The sequence below is a fragment of the Rhinolophus ferrumequinum genome, chromosome 2 (genome assembly GCF_004115265.2).
Source record: "Rhinolophus ferrumequinum isolate MPI-CBG mRhiFer1 chromosome 2, mRhiFer1_v1.p, whole genome shotgun sequence".
Lineage (NCBI taxonomy): Eukaryota > Metazoa > Chordata > Mammalia > Chiroptera > Rhinolophidae > Rhinolophus > Rhinolophus ferrumequinum.
This window is the reverse complement of record NC_046285.1, coordinates 36,574,667-36,601,247: the sequence shown is the minus strand read 5'-3', so window position 1 is coordinate 36,601,247 and position 26,581 is coordinate 36,574,667. Positions and strand designations below refer to the sequence as shown.

The 26,581-nt window shown below is 35.9% G+C and overlaps 1 protein-coding gene across 1 annotated transcript in view; it reads left to right on the top strand.

Annotated features, from left to right (window-relative positions):
- MORC1 (MORC family CW-type zinc finger 1) overlaps positions 1–26,581 on the top strand; it is a 148,995-nt gene that overhangs the window by 42,723 nt on the left and 79,691 nt on the right. The window contains 6 exon segments of the mRNA XM_033124165.1: positions 4,569–4,694; positions 15,777–15,856; positions 16,898–16,968; positions 19,112–19,176; positions 21,400–21,543; positions 23,843–23,997. Coding sequence (XP_032980056.1) covers positions 4,569–4,694; positions 15,777–15,856; positions 16,898–16,968; positions 19,112–19,176; positions 21,400–21,543; positions 23,843–23,997 — 641 coding nt within the window.

The following is a 26,581-nucleotide window of genomic DNA, read 5'->3' as shown; positions in this document are numbered from 1 at the left end:
AAGACATTTATACATAAAGACACGTGTGCTCCCATGTTCATTGCAGCTTTGTTTACGGTGGCCAAGACATGGAAACATCGAAAATGTCCTTCGATAGATGAATGGATAAAGAAGTTGTGGTACATATACACAATGGAATACTATTCGGCGGTAAGAAAAGATGATATAGGAACATTTGTGACATGGATGGATCTTGAGAGTATAATGCTAAGCGAAATAAGTCAGACAGAAAAAGTAGAGAACCATATGATTTCACTGATACGCGGTATAAAAACCAGAAACAACAGAAGAACAAAACAAATGAGAAACAAAAACTCATAGATACAGACAATGGTTTGGTGGTTGCCAGAGGGTGGGGGAGGCGTGGTGGGTGGGAGATGAGAGTAAGGGGGATCGAGTATGTGGTGATGGAAGGAGAGCTGACTCTGGGTGGTGAACACGCAGTGGGATTTATAGATGATGTGATACAGAATTGTACACCTGAAATCTATGTAATTTTGCTAACAATTGTCACCCCAATAAACTAGAAAAAAAAAAAAAAGAATCTGTTGTCAGTGGATAAATGTAGAGGGTATCCTGCGTCTAAACACCTGTGAGAGACTGTTCTGCTCCCCTTTTTCAGGCAACCATCCTGTGCACTAGGTCTGTAGACAGTGGTTCTCAAAACTGACAGAGTTAAAGAAATCACCTGGGTAGCTTTAAAAAAATTCACGTTTTCAGACTATAGCCACAGAGAATCTGAGTTGGTAGATAAAGGAGATAAAGACCTTGGCTATGGGATTCCTCTTTCTAGCTTCTCTCCTGTCCTTAACACACTCGCTGACCACAACACACCAGTCCATCCAAGATGTGCCACATATGGAGCAACACTTGAAATAGTAGCAGAACCACTGGATAGGTTAGAAAAAGAAAGAGGGCACACAGAGGCTACTGCCACAGCTGGAGGTGAAGTAGAGACTTTTTAAGAATACCCATTGCTGCACAGGTGACAGAAAGCATCTCTGTGTCCTCCTGTTATATTCCACAGACTATCAAGCCAGTTTCTACCATAAAATACTCCTTTTCCCCCCATGCTGGTCACGTGACTGTGTCTCTGGTGGTGAAGGGGGTAGTGGTGGTGGTAATGAGTGTATATGTTCATGGATTTGCTCTCTCTTTTCCTTTTTTATTAGGTTGGTGCAGAAGTAATTGTGGTTGAAAAGGTTAAAAATAATTGCAAAAACCACAATTACTTTTGCACCAACATAATAGTTTAGTATAGCCAGTTAAATAGAAAGTGAGAGAAACACGTAGACAGAGAGAGATGGACCCTGCTGGCAAAGTTTAAGACAGAAGAGAGACGTTTAGGAGTAAGCAAGAGAAGAACACCTCTTGAAAAAGATATGTGAAGCAGTTCCTGATAGATGGAGAGTAACAGTATTTTTCCCCCATTAGATCTGAATGTACCCAGATTGCTTAGTACATTTGTATCTCTGTTTCCCTAGTGAATGGCTTTATTTATAAAGACTGATGGCATCATCACTGAAGATGATCAGTCATTCAAATGTCTTTCTTTCTAGGGAAACTCTGTTATTCATTTTAAATTAAACCAAGGAAGTCCTGAATAATTATCATTTAAACAACAAATATTTATTGAAGAGACTAGTAGCTGCATTGAATTTATAGCCTGATGGGGATACAGATAAACAGGCAATGAGACCGCAAAGTGGCAAGTGCTATGATGGGGACGTACTGAAGAAAGGGGTAGCAGAGGAAATTTACCCCATGGGGAGGGAGGGAAGGCTTCACGAGGAAGTGAGACCACAAGTTGCATTCTGATGGATAAAAAGGAACTAGCCAAAAGTCGCCCAGAAATTGAATGTGCCAAGCCATGGGAATAAGAAAGCATGACCCCATGTCTGAAGAACTGAGAATGGTCCTAAATGGCTAGACTAAAGCTGGCAAGAGACAAGGCTGGAGAGTTAAGTGGGGGCCAGGTCATGAGCGATAGTCTGCATCAGAAAATGGGGTTTGAAAGTTACATTGGGTGGCCCATTTTATATACAGATTTTTGTATGTAGCCTTCTTTATCTTCTTTTTATCACAGATACCACAATAGCATAAGAGTTTCTGCCATTCTGTTTGTCACAAATAAATAGGAACTTTCACAAGTAGGTATCTGTGTTGAAAAGGGTTAACACAAAAGTCTTCGATCCATAGTAAGTCTTGTTTGCAAGGTTGGTCTTTAGCCTGGCTTCTGGGAACCTGGCTGATAAACAGTTTCCTACATTGATATAAAACAGAGAAGGATGGCTCAGTGTGTCTAGACCATACAAACAATATGGTTTATGCTGAAAACCTACTTTCCTTTTTTGACTCTGGAATTTTGATACATGCTAGGCAGAGGGTGCCTATGTGACCAGCCCCTAATGACAATGTCTAGGGATTCCTAGGCAGATGCATGTTCCTGCATTTTCATAGCTGGGGGAAAAGTGTGTTCTGTGTGAGCTATCATGAGAAGCAGAGAACATAGGAAAGCTGCACATGGATTCCTCCAGACCCCACCTACCGTTTCCCCTTATCATCCCCTGTGTATGTGTGTGTGTATGTATATATGTTTATATACAGATATATCCTTACTACACCACTGTGACAAATCTTAGTTGTGAGTACAGTCATATGCTAAGTGCCATGAGACCTTCCAGCAAATCTAATGCGGAGGAGGTCTTGACAATCCCCAAAACACATGCTATGAATATTTACCTATAAATATTTATTGAATGAGTAAAAAAAAAAAATTGAACTATCATGAGGTGAAAGTATTAGTGTCCTTATTTTGTATTTGTATAATCATTTTTTAACCAAAATTTGTCTAACTCAGTTTGACTTCCACTATATTTCTCAAATTCTCAAACTTCGGTCTGAATTTCTTTTGACATTTACCTTCAAATGGCAGAGATGTGTGTACTTTGAGGAAAGTCAAAAGAAAGAGCTACTGACTCTAAGGGCAATTTCAAATTAGGAGCTCCAGAAAGCATTTGAATAATGGCACATGTCCTCAGAATGTTTATAGTGTCTCAAGGTGATTATTTTTATCTTTTAACACTTGCTGTGTTGTGCAGCATCCTGGTATACTAAAGTCAACTCCGTTGTTGTAGTGTTACACCTTAATGCAGACAGTCTATCTTCTCACATTAAAAATGCATTAGTATTTTTCGAAGAATAGCCATGGACTAGATACATTGTTATAATTCGTATTGGAAACTTCTACTCAAGACTTACTTTCAAGTAATTTATTTTTAAACAATTCGAAGAAATTCTTTACTTTTTAATGAATTTCAGCTCCTACCTGAAGGAGCTTATAACCAATCAGGAAATCATTGGATTTTTTTACAGGCTTCATCTTCATTTTTGTAAATTCCTTGAAGCTCTGTTCTTTCTAACAGAGTAACTGGCAGTGGTGTAACCCCTTTGAGCAGTCCCGCTTGGACACGTTTTATATTTTCTTTCCATCATCTTTGTCTCCCTCTGGACTGAAGTAGGGTTGTGAAAATGACGGGTTTACTACCCACGCTTTCTGTTTGGCCTTGTAGCCCTTCATAGTATCCTTTTCTGGAACCCAGCTGATAAAGAGTGCTACCTATTAAGCATGGCTGAGTTTGTTTTTTGATCTTTATTTCTTGTCTAATTGGACAGAATTTACAGTTCATAAATGGACTTTAATATAGAAGGTTGCTAGATATAGTATACATATGTGTATATATATATAGTATATATGTATACTATATACATATATTTTATATATATACATATGTAGTATGTGTGTGTATATATATTATATATACCATATAGTGTATATATATATATATATATATACACACTATACATATATATAATATATAGTAACACAGAGATTTCCCAACAACTGTAGTTCTACAAAGGTAGTTTTATTCATAGGCTATTTACACTGTTTCTCCTCCTGTTTTATTGCCTTCCCATGCCTTATTTGTCTCTTTTCTCCTCTTTCACTTATCACATCATCAGATTCCTCCCCTCAGCTGGCCATAAACACTTATTTTGATATTTATTTCACTTATAGAATGAACTTTCATGTTTCTTGGTCAGAATTTTCAAAGCAAATGAGATTATTTTTATTGTATTTCTCTGTGTGCAATAATTTCATGGAAATTTTTCATTCATGTGGGCCTAGGTTCTTTTTGTTAGGTTTGCACACGGGGATGTTTTGTTTATTTGACTTGACTTTGTCCTTCTGGGTCAACAGCTTTAATGGAAAGTCTATTTTCTATTGCTGATGTAAGTCTACTTAGAGTCAGTTAGTTGCCAACAGAAGTTCAGTTCTAATTAGAGTGCAGATTATTCAGGTGGGCCCTTATATTTTGAGGCCTGCTTAACGAAGGATATGAGCTCTGCAAGATTTTCTGATGTTCGTTGGGTCGTTTGGTTCAGAAGAAAAATTCCTGACGCTGCTGGTAGTAACCATCACCGCCCGGTGGTCTGGTTATTTTCTTCTCAAAGACGTGCTGTTATTGCATCCTCTACATTGTGGCCTTTGCTGTTTTCTATTCCAGTTTTCCAGAGAGATGGTCATTCAGAGCCTACACATCTGTTCTGTATTTTGACCCTTGGATGAGAATATTCATTCAGGCCAAAAGAGTTAAAACAAAACACCTATGTCACTGCCTCTACAGACCCAGGTAACTCATCTTCCTTCGTTTATCTTCATAGAGATTTTATTTATAAAATCGACATGCTCTTCTCCCTCAAATTGTCAAAGTGATTTGGTAGTAAGATTTTTACAATTTGATAGTAAGATTTTTTTTACTTTTGTAGATAAATTTCAAACTGCATTCTGGAACATTTGCTATAGAGTAATCGTGTATAACAAACATTTGGCTGTAATAGCAAAACACTACAATGAATTCTGCAAGTTAGAATTTGTTTTTTTATGTTAGTGAATCTTAAGTGCTTTGCTTGTGATAGGTTCCATTAAAGAAATCATAGTCCAATTATATTTTTTGTTTACTCAATATATTTAAGCTATCAGATCATGTACTTTATGTGTATATGTATTTCATGTATATAATGAACATATTTATAAATACACATTGGATTCATTTATATTCACTTATATTTATAAAAGACAAATATCTTTATATTGTAGCATAAACTTTTTTATTACCACAATAAATCTAGTTAACATCTATCACCATACATAACTACAAAATTTTTTTCTTATGATAAGAACTTTGAAGATCTACTCTCTTAGGAACTTTCAAATATGCAGTTTCACTATAGTTACCATGCTGTGCAATACATCCCCATGACTTAGTTATTTTAAAGCTGGAAGTTTGTACCAGCATAAACTGTTTTTTTGAGCTGACATTTTCATATTATAAAAATTATTTTGACCAACTACACATACAATCAGAATAGTCATTCTTTGTATGTGGGGTTTCTGGGTAGTCATTCATTTATTCACCAATCATTTATCAAAGTCTTTTGTGTGCTTGCACTTGAGGTTTTCCTAGGTACAAAGCATAAAAAAGATAAGATTAATTCTAGTTTTGAGAAGCTTAATATCTACTGGGAGAAACATTTAATGCTTGTCCACTATATGTATGCCTTTGTACATGCATTATTTTGACTGATTTTTGCAGTGACCCTCTGAGTTATGTTTTATCATAACCATTTTAGAGGTAAGGAAACATGACAACTGGACAAAAGGTCAAATCTTCTGGCTCCAAATTCTTCACCAATTCACATTCCATGATTCTTCCCCTATACTACACTAACTTTATAATAGACCTGCTTTTGTTATGTTGCCTTATTTTCATGAACAAAATGGTTGCTCTCTTGGGGACTTGTAATCACTCATATGAATATTAATATTAAAAATTATAGCTCTTTTAATTTTATACCCTGACCACACACCAATGGATTCCTCAAAAGCTTTTGATTTCTGATTATAGTGCAAATCATATTTTGAAAAATGAAGTATATCAAGCCTGAGACTTTCTCTATAAATGTGCCTGTTTGTTCCCTAATTCATAGCAGTGATACTTCCTTTTCATCAGTCTCATTGTTCTGGGAAATATCAAGGGTCTTGTGGATCAATCAATAGTGCTGATCTTTTCAAATTAAATTATTTCTCTCTTAGTGTGTTTGGGTGAAAAATGGTTCAAGCCAATAGAAAATGTGGATTTGTCTTATTTTCTGAGGGAATTATAGTAAATTGAATTTCATCTACCTAATTACTTATCTCAAGTGAAGTCTGTTTCCCATTCTAGTATATCTTTTATTTACCTTTCAAAGTGATATTCTTACATACATAATACCAGGAAGCAGATGTAATGTAAATATTTATTTTGTTCCATAAAAGATGTTTAAAGAGGCTTGAACCTTTGACAGGTTTTATATGGGGTTCTGATAAATTGCTAAATCTGATATCTGGTATTGATGGTGTGGACAGATTAAATTTTTTATGGCTTTATCTCTTTAGCTTGCAAGACACTTTTGAGGGATTTGATTGTTCACACAGCTTCCTTCATTTGCAATATTTACTTGTGCATAATTTTCATCACAGGTTCTCTGGTGGTAAAAGTTTTGTGTGGGAAATGTGGAGGGTTCCCCCCATCTTATCTTACCACTAGTGGGATAACCCTTACTATATTTCTTTCCTAAAAGGCAATGTAGCTCTAATGGCTGCAGTAGAACAAATTAAGAGCTGGGAATGACCCTCTTTGACAAAAGTAGAGGCATTTAAAAGGTATTAAAAATGATTAAATACTCTGTCCATTGGCCCTCCAGGCTCCAATAAACTTTTAGAAATGAACCCTGTAGTATTATCTTTAAGAACATATGACTATACTTCATGGTCAGTTATTTTTCTATATTTTTGTAGCAAACAAAATAGAAGACTAGATTTTAATCATGTTGCTGGACTTGCAGTTGGTTTAGCTACTTTACTCGAATTTCTCTAACAAGTTCAGAAGAGGACTAGAGAGGAATTTTTGGTGCTATGTCATTGCTTTCCTTCCTTGATCGTATTCTATTCAGTATTTTTGTCAGTAAATTGGATAAAAGAACAATCATGTTTATAATGATAGTTGACCTTGAACTTGGAGGAATGTCTTATATCAGGCATAACAGAAACAAGAAGTCAAAGAGTTGAAGTCTAAAAGATAAACGTAGTATAGATAGTGTACAGACCTGAATTTAGATGAAAAATTCTATTGTGTAAGTATAAACTTGACAATGATTTACATAAAAAAATCATAGGTGTCTTTTTTCATTTTAATTTTTCAATTACAGTTGACATTGAATATTATACTACTTTCAGTTGTATAGCATAGTGGTTAGACATTTATATAATTTACAAAGTGATCCTCCAATTAGTCTGTTCCCACACGGCACTGTACACAGTTATTACAATGCTATTGACTATTTTCCCTAGAAGCATAGATGTAATAATTGACCACAAGCTTAGTATAAGCTGATAGTGTGACAGGGTTGCTAAAAATGTTTATGGAAATTAGTGAGCAGAATAAGATGGTGATAGTATTAATAAACCATATCCTGCTATACCGTGTCTGGTGGGCTGTATTCAGATGCGGATGCTTTAAGAGGAACATGGACTTACCAACTTATAGGAAATTAACTATCTGAACTGGTAGAGGGTCATGGATGGGATTGAACATCATTCCATGGATGAGAGAAGACTTAGGGACAGAGAGAACATGTGATGGTTGGCATTCTAGAGGGAAGAACTTGCATGGCTGGATAGAAGGAGAAGATAGAGCAAACTCATCATGGGAGTGGTAGGCTGTTTTTGCAAAGACAAGACACACAGATTACCTTTTTCCATTGGTGTTTATTTAATATAAGGATATTCAGAGAAGTCAAGTAGCAGGAATCCATCACAGCTGCTTCACTGTCACATTTAACTCAGTGTTTCCATGAATGGAATGTTCTGGAGAACTGAAGTAACAGCCCAGTGTTACTCAGGATACACCTGAGCTCTACTGAGCTGTCTTTACTAGGTGTACCTAGCACTTCTCCCTCTCAGAGTGGATTTTCCACCATCAAATTCAAAACTTTCTGATTGGAAAGAGTTTGGGGACAAGACACATCAGTGGGGTTTGATTGCTCACATAGCTTCCTTTGGTTGAATACCAGTCCATCTCTTGTCCAGTTCCCAGATTTAATGTCCAAAGTACAAAATCTAGGGTACCCAGGATGGCACATTTAGTTTCTCTGAACATATATGGTCTGAGGTAGCAACTCAGAGAGGATCATGAGTGTGGCATGAGAATAATGAAGTTCGCGCTCTTCAGCAGTGGGAGGCCCTCCCATTCATGGTGAGGACAAATTTGCCCTTGGAAGAGTCTAGGTTGTTGATGGCATTATTACTTCTGGAGGAATTTCAGCTAGGTGATTTCCAAAGTCTCTTTTCCACTTAAAGATTTTATAAGTCTGTAATTCTTAGAGTCTTAAATATTGTTTATCTATGCAATACAGACAAGTTAATATCTGGCTATGTAACTTGATCTTAGGCAACAGACATTACTGATTTTCTTTGAATTCTTTAACTTTAATACAGAAATAGCTCTCAGATTTATACAGACATTAAATTTCTGCACAATAGGACATAAAATGGTGATTTTCTAAAGCTCTTGAAGGGAGACAGAACCAAAGTATATGTTTGATGATCGTAATTCTTTGTTAACACTGCTTTGCCATAGACCCATAGCACTGAAAGGAGTCCAATTCCAATGACGTGGAATTGGAATCATCCTGCTTTCATTGGAGCAGCACGATCCTTTTTAAGTTATTCTTGGACACTAAATTTATGATCTGTTGAATACTCTGCAACACTATGCTTCTGGGACTGTCTTTTCATTTCTAAGGGATTCCACCTAGCTAGATAGACTAATAATGTTTTATAAGTATCTCTTTTATAAACTGTGCAATTTACATATCTCTTCGTGAATTTGTATAATCTTAAAATAGTTAATCTTTCAATATAGTGTATTGGTTGAAAGCAAAATTTGGATCAGCCAAACCTGAGTCTATGTTTTGATTTTGTCATTTAATAGTGTGGACCTTCGGCAATTACTTAAGCTTGAAACCTCTCCACTGTGTGTTGGGAATTCCTCTGCCGGTTAGGGTTGTTGTGAGGATCAAAATAGAAATGTTTTATTTTAGAAACAGACTCATAGATACAGAAAACAAACTGATGGTGGCTAGATGGAAGGGGGTTTAAGAGGCTGGGTGAAAAAGGAATTAAGACGTACAATTGGTAGTTACAAAATAGTCATGGGGACGTAAAGTACAGCATGGGAATATAGTCAATGATATGGTAAGAGCTATGTATAGTGCCAAGTGGGTACTAGACTTCTCAGGGGGATCACTTTGTAACTTAGATCAATGTCTAACCACTGTGCTGTACACCTGATACTAATATAAAATAATACTGAATGTCACCTATAATTGAAAAATAACAAAATATGTTTTATTTTAAATATAAAAATGTGAAGCACGTTCCTGACATGATTTTAAATAAACAGTAGTTGTTACTATACAAACGAATAATAGCAAGTGGATGGAATGACCAGCCTGTGTAACGGAATCCTATGGGCATTTGGGATTCAGCCTGCCTTCACAAAGCTTGCATTCTAGTGTGGGAAAGACAATAAGTTAAAAAAAAGAAAAGATAATAAAATAGTGAGTAATTCTAAGTGCTGTAAAAAACAAGTAGGGCAGGAAATAGAGACTTATGACTGTGTGTGTGTGTGTGTGTGTGTGTGTGTGTGTGTATGTATGTGTTTGGGGGCGGGGGGGAGGGGTGTTGAATGACTATTTTAGATAGGCCGTCAAAGAAGGAAGTTACTTCTAAGCAAATAACTTGAGCAGAAAGCAATAAATGCTGAGGGATTGAATATATTATCTATCCTTGAGTACCAAATTTAGTATGCTTAATAAAAGTAACCATTTATCACCTCTCAGTTTCTGCAGGTCAGAAATTTGAGAGTGGTTTTGTTGGGTAGTTTTGTCGTGGTCTCTCTCATAAAGTTGCTGAGAGATTTTGTCTGGGCTTGTTGATGGTTTGGTTGGAGCTAGAGGACACAATTCCAAGATGGCTGGCTCACATGGCTGGCAGGTTGGTTCCTCTTTACAAGGGCCACTGCACAGGGCTCTCTGAGTGTTTTCATGGCACAGTGATAGCTTCCACCACAGTGAGCAATTTGAGAACAAAGTAGAAACTGCAGTCTTACAGAAATTAGCCTCAAAAGTCACATACCATTATGACTTATGATATATTATTTTGGTCACACAGGCCAGCCTAGATTCAGTGTGGGAGGGTACTACCCAAAGGTATGAATACTGGGAGGTAAGAACCATTAGAGACCATCTTGGTGGATACCACAATAAGTCATGCAAGAATTTTATGGTTAGATGTTTCCAGGAAGAGAAGAGAGTAATTGTAAAGTCAGTGTGAAAACACTACTGTAGCTCGAGCACAGTGATTGAAAACAGGTGAGGTAAATGGGCCAGATGGAGGAGTATGGCAAGACGAGGTGGTTGTGTTGAGAATGTAAAGACTTTTGAGAGAAGTGACAGTACTTGATTTTATGTTTTTTGAAATATTACTCTGGCTGCCGAGTGGAGAATTGATTTTATGGGGCAAGAAGGGATGAAAGGAGACTAGGCAGGATATCATTACAGCATTCGAGGTGAGAAATCACTGTGGCTTGAGTTAGTTGTGGAAGTGATGAGAAGTGTTCAGGTTATCAATATGCTGTAAAGATATAACCAGCAAGACTTGCTGATGAATTGGATGTGGGCTGGAGAGAAAATGAGGAGTCATGAATGCCTTCTAAGTTTTTTTCCCTGAGCAAAAACTTAGGAATTATAGGAGAGGTGTGGGTGGGGAAGTTAGGAATAAAGGTGAATGGCATTTTCTCCATCTGCTCTGGACAGAGTAAGTTTGAGAAGTGTGACATCCAACTCTAGTTATCAACATTATACAAGGCAAGAAAATTCTTGATCATGCCTCATTTCTTGTTTTGATGAATAATTAAGGACTGGAACTATTTTGCAGTATGACAAAACCAGGTAAACTCTGATACTTTTGAAAAGAAAACAGTTATGATTGTGAATACTGAAATGTAGTTGTGATTCATAACTTTTTATGCATAAATAAAACTTAAGAACTGTAGTTTTCTTTGATCAAATTCTATATTTTTAACTTAAAATATTATATTTGAAATTAACCAAAGTGTTTTGGACAAATTTTATAACTGTGAATATTAAATGTCAATGAAAATTTAAATTTCTGGGGGTGGTTCTGATCAAAATGGTCACTGAAAATGCTATATTATGCTGTACTTTACTTCTGCAACATAAAACCTTAAAAATTACTGAATTTTTTTCATATTTTTATTTCCCTTGAGGGGGACAAGTTATATTTTGCTCTTAAAACAATAAAACTAATAAAAATTCATATAATACTGAGTTAGATATTGGGAAAAAATCAAATAACTAAAAGTTCCTTTTACCACTTGTTATTCACTCTGCTTTAGCAACCCATAATCTCTCCAAAGGGGAACCTCTCCTAGGAGTTTAATAAAAACTCTTCCAGTGTCTTCTGCACATTTGTATAGATACGCGCGCGTGCATAAACATACACACACACACACACACACACACACACACAGAGTTCTTTTTAAAACAAAATTATATGCAACTATTATTTTCACTTACAAAATTAGCTTTTGGAGATCTTTCTCTGTCATTGTTAAATACCTTGTATAGTACTCTGTGGTTTATTTAACTATTTTTTATTGATGTATATTTAGGATTTTTAGGGTTTTTTTGTTACTATGCTAAGTTGACGCTTGGTCATTATTGGACATAGGTATATTTATGCTTATATGTGTTTATTTCTATAGAACATATTATAAAGTACATTTCTGGGTCAGAAGATACATATACCATTAATTTTGGTGGGTGCTGTTAATTTACCCTCTAAGAAATAGAAACCAGTTTATTCTATTAGGTTGGTGCAAAAGTAATTGCTGTTTAAAAAGGTTTAAAAAAAAAAATTGCAAAAGCCGCAATTACTTTTGCACCAATGTAATAACATTGAGTGCCCTTTTGTCTGCTTCCAAATCCACATTTGATATTAACAGTATTTTCTTTTATTCATTTTTACCATTCTAAGGAGCAAAACTTTTATATTGTTTTAATTTTCATTTCCCTCAATACTTTTCACTGACTTTATTTTTTTAGCTCTTTTAGAAGAAAATATTCAATAAATCGTTTTACTTAGAAAGTAGATATAAACAAAATATTTGAACGCAATTTCACTGATGAAAGAGAGGGCAGTAGAAGGTGAAATGGGTAAGGAAAAGTAGAGGCCTAAAATGTGACAGAACACTGTAGAGTTTAGAAAGAAGACAGCAACAATCTGGAAGCCTCAGAGGCTGCAGCCTAAGGTTGTAGGCAGAATTAAGTAATTACAAAGTTTAGAAAAAATTCTAACCTCTGAGGAACTGGAGCCCCGGTCCCAGAGGGGACACCATTCCCTTGTCCTCAGTTGCAAGGACTGAGGAACAGACAAAGCTGGATGGATTCTCTTCCTTTTCCTCCAGTGGATGCCTGAGTCTGACTCTCAAAGGCACTTTTATCTTGAAGAATCCACTACTAGGAAAAAAAGAGAAGTGTCAGGCTGATGGAGGCTCCCAATTATGGATGGAGATTTCACCAGAAATTCTTTCTTTTATGAGAATGGAAAGATTCATTATACTGGATTTACAAAAGTGCGTATATTTCTTAGTTAGCTTTCTATAATAGTGATGAACACTGTAAAATTTAAATTGCAAAGGTATCAGATAATCTGAGATATGCAGACCGTCTGGGACCAGGTTATCTCAATGATGCAGACTACATGAAGAGAACACCTTTTTTTGGTCTTTGTTGTTTAAAATTAAGCACTAATGCAGAGTTGTCACGTTTTATACCTCCTTTACTTTCATATGGTTGTAAACACATAGTCTGTAAAAATGCTTGAATAGTTTAGTTCATATCATCTTTGAAGGATTATTTCACTGTTCAAACAGTTTCTCCTTGATTTCATTTTGATTTTTAAAAAGAATTTGATTTGAACTAAATGATTCGACCAGATTAATTATATGATTAATATGTGATTTTAAAAAATAATTCCAGTATATAGGGAGCAATAATTTTCTACTTTAAAAATGACTGTATTTTGCCATGTATAATGTGTACTTTTTTGCCCAAATTTGTGAGGGAAAAATAAGGATACATGTTATACATGGGTAGTACTAATTCTGTATCTATGTAAATGTTCTTAATTCTTTTATTTATGCTTATGAGTTAAAAGCGTAATTCTAGAAATCAATAACGATATCCATATGCGAAATAATACCCTGGAATACAATAATCGGTTTTGTTGAATTTATGAAAAACTTGCAACTACACAGAGTTCTTGGCTTTTTATTATGCGTAAATATCATAAATTTGTTATTGGTACATAACATTTCTTGTACTATAATATGTTAAAAAATAAGTGCTAAAATTCCTTTATAATGCAAAAAACAAGTACCTAAATATAAACAAAAATTGAATTAAAAAATTAAAATGAAAGATTTTTTCCCTTAAAAGTTTGGTCCAAAACGTGGGTGTGCATTATACATGGGAGTGCATTATATATGGCAAAATATGGTAAATTTTTCTATTCTCTAAGTGTAATAAAGAGTAATTTGGAATACACCTAGTGGAATATACCTGGATTATGACTTCAATGAATAATGTTCATTGTAAAAGAAAATCAAGGGAACAAACAGAATTATTTTACCTTAGATTTTATGGGTGTTCCTTTTCTGTGGTTAACTGTATAATCTTATGGAAAAATGAACATTAAAGTTAGCAGTAAAGATACAAAGTTAGTTATTACTTGAATTGTCCATTAAATATTGAAGTAGGTGAATACAGGATAACGTTTAGTTATTTTAAACATTAAGCCTTTTCATGGAGGTAACTGGGCAAATTTCTGCAAATCCTTCAGATTCTTAAAAGAAAAAGAATTTATCCAGCTACTCATTTCATTTCCTTATTCCCAATGTATTTTTTTCTCTAAACACACATTGAGTTTTTTAGATAATAATAATTAGATAATAATAAACACATAATAAGTACTTACTCCAAGCCAGCATTATTCTTAGATGTAAAGATACCTTTAATTCTCATAACAACCTTGTGAGACAGATACCATTGTTATCATCCAGATATCATTTCCTTACAGGTAAAGAAATGGAATCACAGAAAAGGAAGTAATTTGTCTAGTCTTACACTACTAGGAAGGGACAAATCTAGACTTTTTACCCAGGCAGGTGGGTTCCAGGCAGTCCAGCTCTTAATGTTCAATCATGAAGGTGTTCTGTCTTGAGTATTTCTGGACTGCTTCTGTTGAGATAACGTTGAGGTAATAGTTTGTTTAAGACAAACTATAAACAGACTCCAGCTAACAAACATTTAAATTATGTGTGACCTGTTTGTAAAGAATTTGCATTACTGCATACATTGTTAATTTAAAAGTCAGAACATATAAAGGCAATCCTAGATCAAACTATCATTTAAAAACTATTGCTATTAGCATAAATTCCAGGGGTTGGCAAACCTTTTCTGTAATGGGCCTGATAATAAATATCTGGTTACATTCAGTCACTCTTGCATATTCTTATTTTTTCTGTGTCTGTTTGAGTGTGTATTTTTACAATCCTTTAAAAATGAAAACATCATTCTTTGTTTTCGGCTATACCAGAACAAGCTGCTGGCCCAGTTTGGCCCAGTTTGCTGGCCCATGGGTCCTGTATTGCCCATCCCTGGCATAGACTTATTGTGCATATAGGTAGATTTAGACTCTCCCCTCTGCCTGAGCAAACACCTCTTTTTATATGTCTTAAGACATTTTTGGCTTCTAGAGATGATCTACAAGTCACCTACCTCTCGCTGGAAATGCGATGCCTTTCTAAACATGAAAGGATCAGAGAATGGTGAGCTCCGGAGTATATGGGGATATCAGGCAGAAGTTATAGAATGAGATGTATAGAGGTCTGAGCATTCTCAAACCAGATGTTGTTCTGGAATTTTTCTCTCCATGATGATATAAATCAACATTTAGAATCATGGATTCCAGGGATCTTCTATAACAGTTACACACGTAGTTTCAACTCCTGAATCCTCTGTTCTATAGAGCTTTTCTCACCTATACTTTCCTCACTTTGAGTTTATGGACATAGATAGATACATATTTTTTTTCCTACTCCTTGATCTAGAATGTCTTTGTTCTCACCAATGCAATGGTAATAAAATAGAAAATATGTTTTAGGAGTTCAGAATTACAGTAGTGTATGTTTCTGAGCATTTTTGTTAGATGTAATTGGGGACTGGGAGAAGCAATTTATTCAGTGCGAGTGATGACCTGGATAAGAGCGTTGTGTATATTAACCAGAAACTTTGATAATGGAGCAGTTGTATGGAAATTTTTCTTTTTAACTTCCCTTATAAAAGCAAAATTGCCAAGTATTAAAAGGTAAGGAATTTATTCTTAGGTGTAGTTTTCTAATTTAGCAGCTGGATGCAACTTACTCTATGAATCTTTCTTAATAAGTATATAGTCCTCTTAAATACTATTCTTGTGTTATGTAATTTAAAATGATAATCTGACTTGATTATGTTCTTTTTCTTTTTAGAAAGTATCTGTATGTCACATCTGCTTTTAAAGGAGCATTTAAAAAAGAAGTGAAAAAGGCTGAAGAAGCAGTAAAGATTTGTATGTAATTACCTGTGTCCTACCTCATTATTGTTCATCCATACTGCAAAAATTAATTGTGCACTTACTCTGAGATATACACTGCTATAGGCATTGTAGGAATGACCACAATTAATCAAACGTAGCTCCTACCTCTAAGGAACTTTATACCACATTTCCCCCCCCCATTTCTTGTTTTGTTTAATTATAATGTTATTTGTTATAAGCATGATCCAAGTTCCAAGTACACACTTGGAACTAAATTGGTATATTTTAGAAACTCTTATCACTCATGCTGCGTTAGATCATTTCAGACATTAGTGTTGCATCCACTTTAAGAAGGAATGTTCTACATATTCACTCCTCCCACAGTAAGAGCAGAGCCATCCCTTCCCAGTGATCCAGGAGCAAGGAACAGATCTACATCCATATTTCACAGACTTTAGAAAGTTTTCGGTCAGCCATTCAGTCATGACTTTTTAATTTGTATGTATATATTTATGCTCTTTAAATTGTTATGCCTAAGATGAAGTCCTGTATGGCTAGACTTGGAATGTGTAAGGGCTATAGAAGGAATATAGGATTTCCTGAGATAATTATCTGCAAGCCTTTTTCACTTGTCATTGATGTGTATGTATGTGTGTGTGTTTGTGTGCATACCGAGGGTGCCAAAAATGTATATAAATGGACACTTTGGTCAACGTTGCTCAAGCAGTAGTTTGTTGTAATCAGAAGTGTCTGGATGCTGATGGTAACCACTTTGAGCACTTCCTATAATTGCAGAAGTCAAACGAGACTTGTATTCATTTTTTATTATTGGTATATATTGAGTATTACAATTTTAATAGTTTTTTCCTTCTTAAAATGTGTGTACATGTTTTGGCTCTCTCTCTCTCTCTCTCTCTCTCTCTCTCTCTCTCTCTCTCTCTCTCTCTCTCTCTCTCTCTCCTCCCCACCCCCCATATATATATATATATATATATATATATATATATATATATATCACTTAAAATTGCTTAAAATAATTTCATGGTATTATAGTTACTTTGCTTCTGCTTCTAGCTGAACTCATGTTGAAAGAAGCACAAATTGAAGTAAACCAGCCTGGCAGAACTTCCTTGTCTTCTGCCAAGGTATGATATACAGAGCAGTCTTCTTAGATGGCAAACAGTGTCATTTGCTTTTTCCTGTACAAAGTCATCTCTTATCATTTACTTCCTAAACTTTAAACTCAGTCAAGCTCAGAAAATTAAGTTGATTTTAGCACAGGTAAACAGAGTCGGTGAGTGCAGAGAAAGAAGTAGAAACTCAGCAAATGGGGGAAGGCTGAGACGAGGGCCAAGAGGAATCAAACATGGGGTGAATTTGGGACAGTGGGGAAAAGAATCACAACTCATTTCTTTAAAATGAAAAGAAAAGAAATATGAGGAAAGAAGAAAGTAATGAAAAACTAGCAGGAAAAAACTAGCTTATCAAGTCTCCTTGAAAATATCTTTTCAAACTATAGCTCCCTATGGACCTAAATAAATGGAGAGAGCAAGGAGAAGACTAATAAGCAATCCTTTTTTCTAGTGCTGGGAATTATATGCTATAATTATGAATATTAATAACAATGCTTCTAGCTTACAAAGCTTTTTTCTTATGAGGTGCTCCACATAGTTCATAAACATTCTCTGTAATCTTTGCAATATGCCCATGAGTAAGACAGGCTATAAAGAACTATTATTATTAATTATAATGCGTGGTGACTAAGAGAAAAAGAATATTGCTTCAGGATGGGTATTGTCAGTTTGCTAATTTTTACCAAAAATATGGTACAAAGCTTTCTACTCTGATGAATCATTACACAACATATTTGCTTGCATACAAAGGGATAGGTAGGTATTTGGAGAAAAAAATGTGTCACTTCACTTTTCCTTCATTCTCTTCCGCAGACTCAATATATTAATCCTTCCTATAATTTGCCCTTAAACTTTCAGGAATCAGGGCTGTGTCTGATAAAGAGCTCTCATATCTAATGGTCATGAAGAGGGGATAAAGAGTAGCACATGGTAATGCCTCAGAGCTACCCATGGCTTTCCCCAAATTCTCTTACTTTTTTCTTTTCACTTTTTTTCTTTAAGTTAAAGGTAGACCAGTCTTGCTCTCAATTTAAAGTTTAAGCTTTTAAAATTTTGTTTCTAAGTAATCCATTTCCTTGGCTTTATGTGTTTGAGAAACGAGAGAAACAGACTCTTCCTAAATGGGTCAGGACCTTGCTTTCTTGTTGCCTTACTTAGCTTTTACCTCTCACTACCTCTTCGCTCTGTGTTCTGAGTACAGTGACAGGAAGGGCAGCGAAGTCTTTGACAAGCTGGCTTTGTTTCTCTGCTTCACACTGGTTTCTTTAATGAAACGCAGAATGACCTAGGCTTTTGACCTCTTAAATTCCTCTCGGCAGTTGAGTGGTTGAATTTGAAGTGAAATATTTACCAACCATTTATGATTTTCTTTTACTTTAAAGTCAGTGAAAATAATGTTCAGTCAGTGGTATACCCATCAAATGAGATGCCCATTTTTCACATATGGTAGATGGAGCACAGTAAAAGATGTTCTTATGCATGAAATAATAATGCATTATCTTTTTGTTTTTCTGACTTAGGGGGAGCATACTAGAGATAGGGTAGTGAATGAACTAATATACCAAATTAAAAGAGAAAACAGACAGGGGTGACTGGTATTGGGGCACTCTGAAAGAGAGAAACCCTATGGATGGGATTTCCTCTAAAGTAAAAGTTTGGGGAGTGTTACTTAGGGGTATCTGTAACTTGATTAAAGGAAACATTTTCTTTGGCTACTGACAAAATTTTTTATTATAATTCTTTTTACTGAAAGAAGCCAATGTAATCAATCATGCAATTCAGCATTTTCTGTTTTCACAGGCAAAAGCCATAGTCTAGGTACATTAAATGATTTTCCCAAGCTTTCACGTAGTTTATGTGAAAACTATTGTGACATTACAGGGAGCAATGGCTCTTTGAAAGGCAGAGAGGACATTGGAATTTGTTGTGCAAGAAGAGAACTATGGGCTAGGATTTAGTTTGTCTTCTCAGCTATTGGAACTTAGTCATTTATCAAGTATTTATTGAGTTTCTACTGTGTTAGAATTGCATTTGGCAATGCGACCTATCACTATTACCCTTGTGAAACTTTTGTATAATAGGGTAATAAATATCAGCTTAGCTTTCATTCATTTAATGGCATAATGTTCTCTCTTAACCAAATGTACTTCTCCAGGATGTATTACAGAAAGCTTTGCAAGATGTGGAAGAAAAGCGTAAGATTCTTAAAGAGAAACAGAGGTGAGACATAAGATTTTCTGTTTTTTTTTTAGAATCCTCTATACTATATTAAAAACAAATTCTGATTTCTGAGTAGGCAGATTTGGTGGTTATTGTGACAATTTCTCTATCTGAGCCGGTGATATCTTATGTATGATATTAAGCATCATATGGTCAAAATTCCCCAACCAATATAATCAATGTAAAATATTTATAAAGTATATATTTGCCTGTACACGTATGTTTACATAATGTTAAAACTTCTGAATATGGAGTGAAAAATGAGTTCAGTGTCTGAATGGATGAAGATGTGAACTGCCCAGCAGGTCAGCTGACAACTTCATTTTCCCTGTGTCGTTTGCCCTTTAAACTCTGGAGAGTTGATCTCAGTTTCTTCCCTCTTCTAGTACTAATTAACATTTAAGGTAGAAAATATGGCATGGAAATTTGTCGCTTATATATAGTTAAAATAAAACTAACAAGCTTGTATTACAACACCATTCTTTACATTTATAAGGTTGACTTGCTGTCCAGCTCAGGTGTTTAAACAAGTTAAACTGAAAAGCATCGCTGTGCAAGTAAAATCAAACTGCAATAACTTTGAGAAACAATTTTTTAGGGAAGTATTACTAGCATTATTTTTGTGAACCATGAAGTGCCATATATCCATCACTTTCCTCAAAACTTAAATTTGAAATGTTAAGTATGCATTTATCAGATTAAATACTAAATAAATGTCATAGAATATTTCATTGAAAAGCAAAGGCCTCTTTAAAGTCTTCAGAAAGAGAAAGCTGGTTGATGACTTGTTTGAAGTCACAATGGTATGTATGAAATATAAAAACCCTCTAGTTTGTTAATAATAATGCCAGTTGGTATGAACTTATTTTTACAGCAAAATGTTTTTTTTAATATAAAAATGAGAACAATCGGTATGCCACTTAATATCAGAGAGTGATTATGTCATATCCTGTAACACTCTCTTTTGAGGTTCCTTACATAGTATTCTTTTTTGTTAAAAGAGTGGGCATCTAATTATTGAGTAGACAGTTTTGAGAAAAAGTTTGATTCACATGTATTTAACTCTACATGTACATGCATTAAAAATACATATATATTAACCCACATCAACAACTACCTCAGAAAGGCTGATATGCTCTATCTCATATCCACATAGAAGGACTGAGAGAATTTATCATTGTCCTTTAAGGATAGATACATTCAATCCGTCAGTAAGTATCTTATATCAATTATCTAATAATAGCCCATGGTCATGATTTGAAAAGAAAGGCTGTTTTTGTGGAATAAAAGGAGAGACAAGAGGGGTGGAGGGAAAGAATTATATTTGGTACTATTCTTGCTTGGAAAAAGAAAATAACATTTGCTAAGCACCTAATCTGTTCCAGGTTTATATTTAACCTTATCTCATTTAGTCCTCACAGCATCCCAAGTGGCCAGGTAGGTATTATTCCCATTTTTCAAATGAGACAGAAAGTTGAGGTGACTCATTAATAGTCACAGTTGTTACAAAGACAAGCTTGTATTTGAAGCCAGGTCCATCTTTCTGGTTCTTACATCCGGGTACTTTCCATGGCTCTCAGCAGCCTCTGGTTACTATCATATTCTGCTGTATCTCAGTTTCTAGTTTACACTTTTAATAGAAAAATCACACAAAACATAATAGAGCAGGACAGAGTCAGAAAATCAGGAGCTCATATCTGTTGCCCTTGTAGACTTGATTTATTAACTTTGATTTGGAAAAAGAGAGAAAGCTGAAAAATGTCTTTGGGCACATTCTGACCTATGTACACTATTTCGAGGCTTGAGATCACGCTGAAAGTTAGAAATCCAGTGTTAGAAATACCTGATGTTTTAAAAAAACGCTGCAATGTACATATTCAACCAGTTAACATTTCATAACTATTTAGGCATTTTCTAGTTCTTGTAAATTTAAATTGGCAAACTTGTTTTTGAATGTGTGTGTTTGGCTGGTATAGTTATTGGCCATCATGTTTAGCAGAATACTTGGCTATTAAGGATACTGAGTGTACCACTAGGTTTTGCAAAATACCTGGATATATATATATATATATATATATACACATATATATATATACACACACACACACACACACACACACACTTCCTTTGAAATTTACCTTCTGAGTTTAATTATTAACAGTTTTGTAAACTGTATATTTTTATTTAATAAAAACTTTTTAACTTTTCTAAATGTAATGCCAGAGAATTAAAACAAGCAAGGACACTCTCCCTGTTCTTTGGAGTGAACATAGAAAACCGAAGCCAAGCTGGGATGTTCATTTACAGTAATAACCGCTTGATCAAAATGCATGAGAAAGTGGGCCCACAGTTGAAACTGAAGTCCTTGTAAGTATGTTTTTGTTTTCAGAGGCAGATTGGGAGACTGCAGTAAGATGCTGTCTGCAGAGTTAGATGAGTGAGTAATCATAGTGGGAGCAGGTGTCATATCCTCTATTCACCCTCCCTATCAATGCACAGACCTTAGTCTAATTTATAATACTGGTAGAGTTGCATGCCTGCTCTAAGGAAAAAAACTCACTCGTGGAAATTTTTTCAATGCATTTCCTGACCAACTTGATGTTTTACCATTCCTTGCGCCCTTTATTTATATTAAGTTTTTAATATTTTCCCAATTTAAAAAGAATGCAAGCATAGTCAAGAAATTTTAGAAAAGGTAGGAAAGAAAAATCCATAGTCTTCTTGGAAAGCAACCCTATTAACATTTTGTGCCGCCTCTTCCTGTATGAGTTCTTGCCAGTTACCTGCATGAGTGTATGTTATTAACACTCTCCAGCCTGTTTGGATCCAAGAGTAATACATTCTGGTGCTTTCCCGATGGTCTGAAACTCCACAAACCGTTTGCATGAATTGTGGAGAATCTGGAAAAGAGACCACAGAAAAGCACAGAGTCAGACAAGATAACCATGACCAGTAGAATGGCTCAGGGAACATTCTTCATCTTGCTTCCTCACTCTCAAGGAATTAACAATGCATTCATGTGTCCATTCGACAAGCACTTATATTGCAGTATTATGTATGCCAGGCCCTGTACTAAACTCTGCAGACAAGATCGTGAACACCTATTACTATTTGCTAAGGAACTTATGGTTCAGTGAAAGTGTATAAATACATATTTTTTTATATTGCATGGAAGCAGAAAGAGTAACCTTTTAAAACATAAATTAGCTTGCTCTTTTTATTAAAACCCCTGTGCATGTAGAATAGGACTGGTTAGCATGGTCGTCCAGTGAGCTGCCTCTGTGTGGCTCTGTGACAACCCCCGCCTGTACCCACCCTCTCACTGCATTCCCTTCACACCAGCAGGCTTCCGGTTCCTCAGACATCCGAAGCTCTGTCCTGCCTTATGGCCTTGGCACTTACCATTTTCTGTTTTGAACCTTTTGTCTTCAAGATCTTACTGCTCTTTCTATCATGTCACTCAGCTCTAAAATCCCCTCCACTGGAAGGTTCTCCTGGACTGTCTAATAAAATTATCCCCTGACGTCATTCCCCCACCCCACAGCTATCACTCTTTACATATTACCGTACCTGCTTTATTTTATTCATACCGGTTATCACTATCGGAAATGATCTGTACATTTATCCATTTATAAGCATCATGCCTTGTTACCCTTCAATAGAAGAGGGACTCTATAAACAGCATCATTGTTTTTCTGTTCATACTGTATTCCTAGTTCCTGGAATAGGGCCAGGTGCTCAGCTTAAATGAGATGAGTGAATGAATGAATGAATAAATGAATGAATATATGTTAGAGGCAGGCATCAGGTACAAAAAGACCATTTAGGAGGGGCAGTAAACTGAAGCAGAGGAAGTCCAGTCAAGCTTCTTGGAAGAAATGATGCCCTAATTTAGACTCACAGAATGAATAATGAAGGGAGGGCAAGGTGGGAGGGAAAGTGGTGAAAAACATGATAAGCAAGGGCCCCAAATTGGGAAGGCTTGATTTGTCTGCCATGCCAAGGGCATTGGGGAGGCCATGAAGAGTTAAGAGTCCAGATGCTCTTTCCCAAAACAGCTTATGTCATTAAGTAGAATATCCTAGTTACTCATACATCAGGAGCTGCTCAAACTGTGGGAAACAATCGGATTTACCCATCAGGCTAATAGGCAGATAGATACCTGTTACTCTTTTGAGTCCTACAGCCCTTGTGTTCCCTCGGTAGAATTCACTGAGCACTTCATGGACCTCTGCAATGATGAGGAGAAATCCAACTTGACAGATGAAATGAGGGTGTAGAAATTGATGCTCTGGCCAGTATCATTAAAAGGATCATGTCTGTTTCTTGCAGCAAGGCATTGTTAGTGGTGTTTAACGCTAAGAGGCCTCCTCTTAACACCCACCCTGACTTACATCACATGTAAGGTGATAGGTTTGGAAAAAGAGGCATTTTAGTTCAGTGATGATGTATTAAAGCCATTTTGTATTATGAGACCAAACACACCTGGGATCGTTGTAGATTTATGTGCAAAATACAATTGTAAGGTAACTTGTTAAACTTTGGCATGGTTTAGACCAAGTGAGGGAATTTATTTCTGAAAATGTCAACAGATCAGGGTATATTTGCTTTTTCCTTTTTCCTTAGCTAAATCTCACAAAACTTACCTATGTATTTATTCCCCCAGACTTGGTGCAGGTGTCGTTGGAATTGTTAATATACCCTTGGAGATCATGGAACCGTCTCATAATAAGCAGGAATTTCTCAATGTCCAAGAGTATAATCATCTGCTAAAAGTCATGGGACAGTACCTGGTCCAGTACTGTAAGGACACCGGGATGAGTGAGTATTCAATGGTCAGAGGAGGAGGTGCTTCTGGGGGGATCAGCTTGTGTGATTTCTGTAAGCGTGAATTATTGTACCACGTCAGGTAACTAGTAACCCAAAGTCCTGAAAGAGAGTTCCTGCATTAAAAACAGGAGGGAAATGAGAAGGGAACCAGTCTCAGAATCTTTCCCATAATATTATGCGAAGAATAAATCAGCAGATTAAAAATCATAAGAGTAGGGCAGTGGAGAGCACTCCGAAGTGGCAGCTGATCCCTGGAGAGAGAGGGCAGACATGTGCCCCAAATGGGCTGAGAAGCCCCAAAAGGCACCTAAGACTCCACTGTGTAGGAGCACGTCGCGCCGCCTGGACCGGCGTAGCTCCTATGCTATTCTTCTGTTATGCCATAGAATAATCATTGTTGGCTCTGGATAGTTGTAGATATGTTAAGCTTTGCTTTGTGTATCTAACACATCTTGAATATGTTAATTCTAGAAAGATTTTGATTAGAAATCACTCAAATACATGTTTGGAAATTTTAAAAGCAAAACTTCAGTTATCTGGAAAGGTTGACTTATTCAGATCACCTCATTCTCCAGAGGAACGTGAGCAATGAGCTGGTATGCTGTGCATTAATTAAACTTCCTGGAAGCTACACCGACATAGGGCTTCATTTATGGGAAGAAACAGACTACTGTGTATTTGTTCAGTGATTTGCATGAAGCATGTATAATTCATGCATATCAAAAATTATGTCTTTACCCTTGAGACAACTTAAAATCTTATGATTGCTCCACTTGAGGTTGTAATTTTAGAGTATTTTCTTTTCTTTCGTACCCACTCTGCTTAGTCCTAAAATATTTTTATACCAGTAAAACAGGAAAGATTGTAGGAACTCGGGGGAAAAAAAAATTGGAATGAAGTTAAGGGCACAGATTTTGTGCTGAAGCTGGATATTCATGTCGTGGTATAAAATCTAGGAGTGTGGTCTGGGGACCAGCGGCCCTAGCATCACCTGAGAGCTTGATAGAAATGTGGAATCTTAGGTCCACCCCAGCCCTACTGGACTGAAATCTGCATATTAGCAAGATCTGCAAGTCATTTGTATGTACATTAAAGTTTGAGAAGCACTGCTCTATAGAATACATCCATGTAACTTTTACTTAGCAGAGGCATGACTTTTCACATGTATACTCTTCTCAGAGACATGTGTAAATGTAGGAATGACCACATACTAAACGTAGGAATGACCATTATTTGGCAGGGTTTGCTGAAACCTATAGAAACCATAAGAATATACAGAGAGAGCTAAAAATCAAACTTCTGTTCCCTGGTCTTTAAATGCCAGCATGACATGGTACGAAAAGAAAATACTAAGCTTTTGAAAATTGTGGCACTTCCCCCATTCCCCTCATATTTTCTCTATCATCCTTTCCTTGTTCTCCTTACCCTTAGAGAAAGGAATTAAGTGTTCACTAAGAGGTAGGCATTAAATTTAAAGATGACAGAAATGATCTCCATCCAGCTCATACTTAGGACAGTCATACTCAGTCGGGTGTGGGGGAAGCCCTCTCGAATCTCCTTTTCCTGGTGTGTGGCTTCCCTTCTAACAATTATACTCTCAATTGGAGGGTATCACTTGCCAGCTTTCCCGCCTCTATGTAACTACCTATCCCTATCTTATCTATCTAATTTTTTTCTAATCCTTCTCAATGGATATAATAAGATTCAAAGTGAATGTTATATTTGTATTTTAATGATTACTGGTTAATAACATATTGTTTTTCTAACTCCATAATTGTCTATGAATTGATTTTGGGCTAGAGGATGCTGTCATAAAAGATGTTCTTCTAGAAGGAAGTCAGAGTGGAAAAAAGATAGTGAGCATGTGCATGTGTTCACACTTCTCACAACTTTGTCCCAAAACTTCATTATCAAACTGAATCAAGTCATCAAGGTCAGAATTGGTAGTCTCAGGAGCTGTGCTGAGGCGACTGACTTTCAAGGTCTTTACCTATTAATACCCACAGAAATAACCGAAGTTATGTAATACTGGCCTACTACTATGAAAGCCAGTATTACAGGGCACACAATTGTAATGAAAAGTAGGTTGGCTAGGTTTTTTGCCTTATAAATAAAAGATGCAATCTTTGTATTTGCTGTAAATCTGATCTGTTTCTTAGGAAAATTGGGCCCTTGTAAAAATTGAATCAGCAGAAAGGGAAATGGAGAGGTAATGACTTTGTGTCACTTATCAAATTTGAATTTCCTTTTGGCACAGCTGATGCTAAGAATCTCAGAAATATTTTCCTCGTCTGAGTCTGACCTTACCTTACTGTCTGTGTCTATGTTTTCTGAATCTTTATGCATCCTTACAGTAAAATGGAGATATTAATCATCAGCTTTTTGGAGTAGGGAAAGAAGAGAAGGGAAAGATAGAAACATCAAATGAGATTTGGGATTGAACAGAAGCAATTACATAGAAATTTACTACTGAACTTTTCAAAATGGATCAGAATATGGTTGATGTGCTAACATGAAACCTATGATGTAAAAAACATAACCTTTCCCAGCAGAACTCAAATCAGAGGGCCTCAGA